The 3,233-nt window shown below is 39.2% G+C and overlaps 1 protein-coding gene across 1 annotated transcript in view; it reads left to right on the forward strand.

The window, feature by feature from the left end:
- Positions 1-3,233, forward strand: part of IPP (intracisternal A particle-promoted polypeptide) — a gene marked incomplete at its 3' end in the record, with an annotated part of 42,806 nt that overhangs the window by 29,250 nt on the left and 10,323 nt on the right. The window contains exon 7 of the mRNA XM_017881777.1: positions 1,847-1,969. Within this exon, the coding sequence (XP_017737266.1) occupies positions 1,847-1,969 (123 nt within the window). The remainder of the gene's footprint in view (positions 1-1,846; positions 1,970-3,233) is intronic.

The raw sequence follows: 3,233 nt of genomic DNA on the forward strand, positions 1-3,233 counted from the left end.
GTGAGCCAAGATCCGGCCACTGCACTCCAGCCTGGGTGACAGAGCGAGACTCTGTCTCAAAAAAAAAAAAAAAAAACAACTGGCTTTAGTCTGTATACTCTGGAGGCTGGGCAAGGTCTTAGGGGAAGGTATAGGTAGGGGTCAGGGGTTGGAGGGGTTGGAGGGGGTGCCCAGTTGGCTGGCTGACCAAACTGCTAGTCATACACATTCTTCTGCAGGTATCTCTGGAGCTACTGTATGCTGTTCTTATTCTTAAAATTGTATTACTGGAGATAAAATATAGATGAGACATCCAGTGCAGTACTTTAGCTGAGTAGTTAAATCTCATTATTTTAATTAAGTGTATAACTTTTTTTAGCACTCTGCATAGTGGCCTAATTATGTTTAATATAAGAAAACAGATGCCAAAAAATTAAATATATCACAAGGAAGTTCTGTACTGTATTATTTTTATTCTTGTAGATGTAGTGAATGATTATGAGCTATTCTACTTTGAATATCTGTGTAACAAATGTTACAATCAAAGTTGTTCCTAGGGAAAGTTATAAGTTGACATAGCTTTCAGCCTCCCCTATTTCCTCTTGTCACTCCTTCAATTCACTGTAACTCAGTGTCTTCCCCTCATCCAAACCTATTGTGCAAAAAATATCAGTTACCTTAAGGTGAATTTAATCTATTATATTTTATTACCTCCATAAGTATCTGCATTTTTCAGTTAATTGTGGGAAATAATATTTTAAACTTTAAGAATTGGAGAGTGTTGGCCGGGCGCGGTGGTTCACGCCTGTAATCCCAGCACTTTGGGAGGCTGAGGCGGGTGGATCACGAAGTCAGGAGATCAAGACCATCCTGGCTAACACGGTGAAACCCTGTCTCTACTAAAAATACAAAAAGAATTAGCTGGGCGTGGTGGCGGGCTTCTGTAGTCCTAGCTACTTGGGAGGCTGAGGCAGGAGAATGGCTTGAACCTGGGAGGCGGAGCTTACAGTGAGCCTGAGCCGAGACTGCACCACTGCACTCCAGCCTGGATAACAGAGCGAGACTCCATCTCAAGAAAAAAAAAAAAAAGGGCTGGGCGCTGTGGCTCAAGCCTGTAATCCCAGCACTTTGGGAGGCCGAGACAGGTGGATCACAAGGTCAGGAGATCGAGACCATCCTGGCTAACATGGTGAAACCCCATCTCTACTAAAAAATACGAAAAATTAATTGGGTGAGGTGGCGGGTGCCTGTAGTCCCAACTACTCGAGAGGCTGAGACAGGAGAATGGGGTAAAACCCGGGAGGCAGAGCTTGCAGTGAGCTGAGATCCGGCCACTGCACTCCAGCCTGGGCCACTGAGCAAGACTCCGTCTCAAAAAAAAAAAAAGAATTAGAGAGTGTTAAGAAAATGTTATTGTGGGGATAAAGGGCCTTTCTGAAGTTCCTGAAATTAACCAAATACACAGTATGCTCTGATTAGGCTTGGAGCTGGCCTTGATTAGGATAAACATTCTGAATAGCCAAAAATCATTTCAAAGGGTAGTTTTGCAAACTACCGTCTTTTCCATGCAATATGTTGAAGTTTTGGGGCTTTCTTTGTTTTGTTTTGTTTTAGTCTTTAGTGAAAATAGGGAGTTAAAAGCTTGAATTCTTTTTTTTTTTTTCTCAAAAGAGCATCAGTTATGCAAAGGACCTGAGTTCTACTCGCGGTCAAATTCTGACTTTTTCATGGGATCGTGGAACAGATAACCTCTTTGGTTCATGTGATATCTATAATATGAAGTAATTGGTTTAGATGTTTTGTAAGGTCTTTGTCATAAATAAGATTCTTTTATCCCAGAAACGAACATTTTTCTGTTTCATTACAGGTGGATGGGTTGGAGCTGAGATAGGGAACACCATTGAAAGATTTGATCCTGATGAAAATAAATGGGAAGTAGTTGGTAACATGGCTGTGTCACGCTACTACTTTGGGTGCTGTGAAATGCAAGGTAATCACTTTATAAAATATTTTTCCTCAAAATGTAGTTCTGAAAAACTTTGAGCTTGAGGCCTTATTTTCACAAAAGTACATTTTAGGTCTGTTGGTATTGAATGACTGATACTAGCAGCATAGAAGTTCTGCTTTTTACCTCCTATCATTGACTTTTATTTCTGTATTGCCAAAATAATTGATTTTTTCAAAATAAACAAGGCTATCATTAAAAATTGCAAGTAAGCAGGAATATCTGACTAGCACAATAAACATTCGAAGTATTATCTGTTACTCTCTTTTCTCTCCCATGAACATCTAAGTAAATATTTCTAAGTAGGGAGAGAATATCAGAAACAATTTTGGGGCGTGGTGGCTCATGCCTATAATCCCAGCACTTTGGGAGCCTGAGGCAGTAGGATCATCTGAGGTTAGGAGTTCGAGACCAGCCTGGCCAACGTGGTGAAACCTCATTTCTACTAAAAATGCAAAAATTAGCTGGGCATGGTACCACACTCCTGTAATCCCAGCTACTAGGGAGGCTGAGGCAGGATAATTGTTTGAACCCAGGAGGTGGAGGTTGCAGTGAGATGGTGCCACTGTACTGCAGCCTGGGTAACAGTGAAACTCTGTCTCAAAAAATAAATAAAAATAAATTGTTTTCATGGTCTCTATAGGCTTCTTTAGCATTTTTTTTTCTACAAAGTACATTGTGATTCAGTTCACATAGCATATAATCCTGTGACAGATTTAAATAATTATATGTTGCATATTAAAGTGGTATGCAAACATTATTTTGATTGTCTACTATACTCTGAGAGTTAGGTAGTAAGATGTTTTAACTAGAACCTGATTCTGTCTAGGATTGGAGAGCTGATTTATATGCACCTGTGGAGAAGGAAGCAACTTTCCCGTTGTTATATGACAGCCTAATCTGCTCAACTTCCTTCTGCTTTGTGGTTACCTTCTCTGATTTCTATTAGCAAATTATGTGGTGCAGACTATATCTTACTGTTTAATATAATGTCTCCTAGTTGTTTTATATTTATTATTTTTATCATCCCATCTAAAATCATAGAGCTACCTAGAAAGGGATCTTTGAATTTACCTATTTCAACTTCTTTAAGTTATAAATGAGGAAGCTGAAGATCAGGAAGGTTGTGAGTTGTCTTTTCTCATGGCTAGTTCCTGACAAGGCTGGAACTAAAACCCAGGTTTACTATACTAACATTTAGCCCACATTTCTTTTTTCTTTTTTTTTTTTTTTTTTTTTTTTTTTTTTT

Source organism: Rhinopithecus bieti, unplaced genomic scaffold (genome assembly GCF_001698545.2).
Source record: "Rhinopithecus bieti isolate Rb0 unplaced genomic scaffold, ASM169854v2 scaffold_12155, whole genome shotgun sequence".
NCBI lineage: Eukaryota > Metazoa > Chordata > Mammalia > Primates > Cercopithecidae > Rhinopithecus > Rhinopithecus bieti.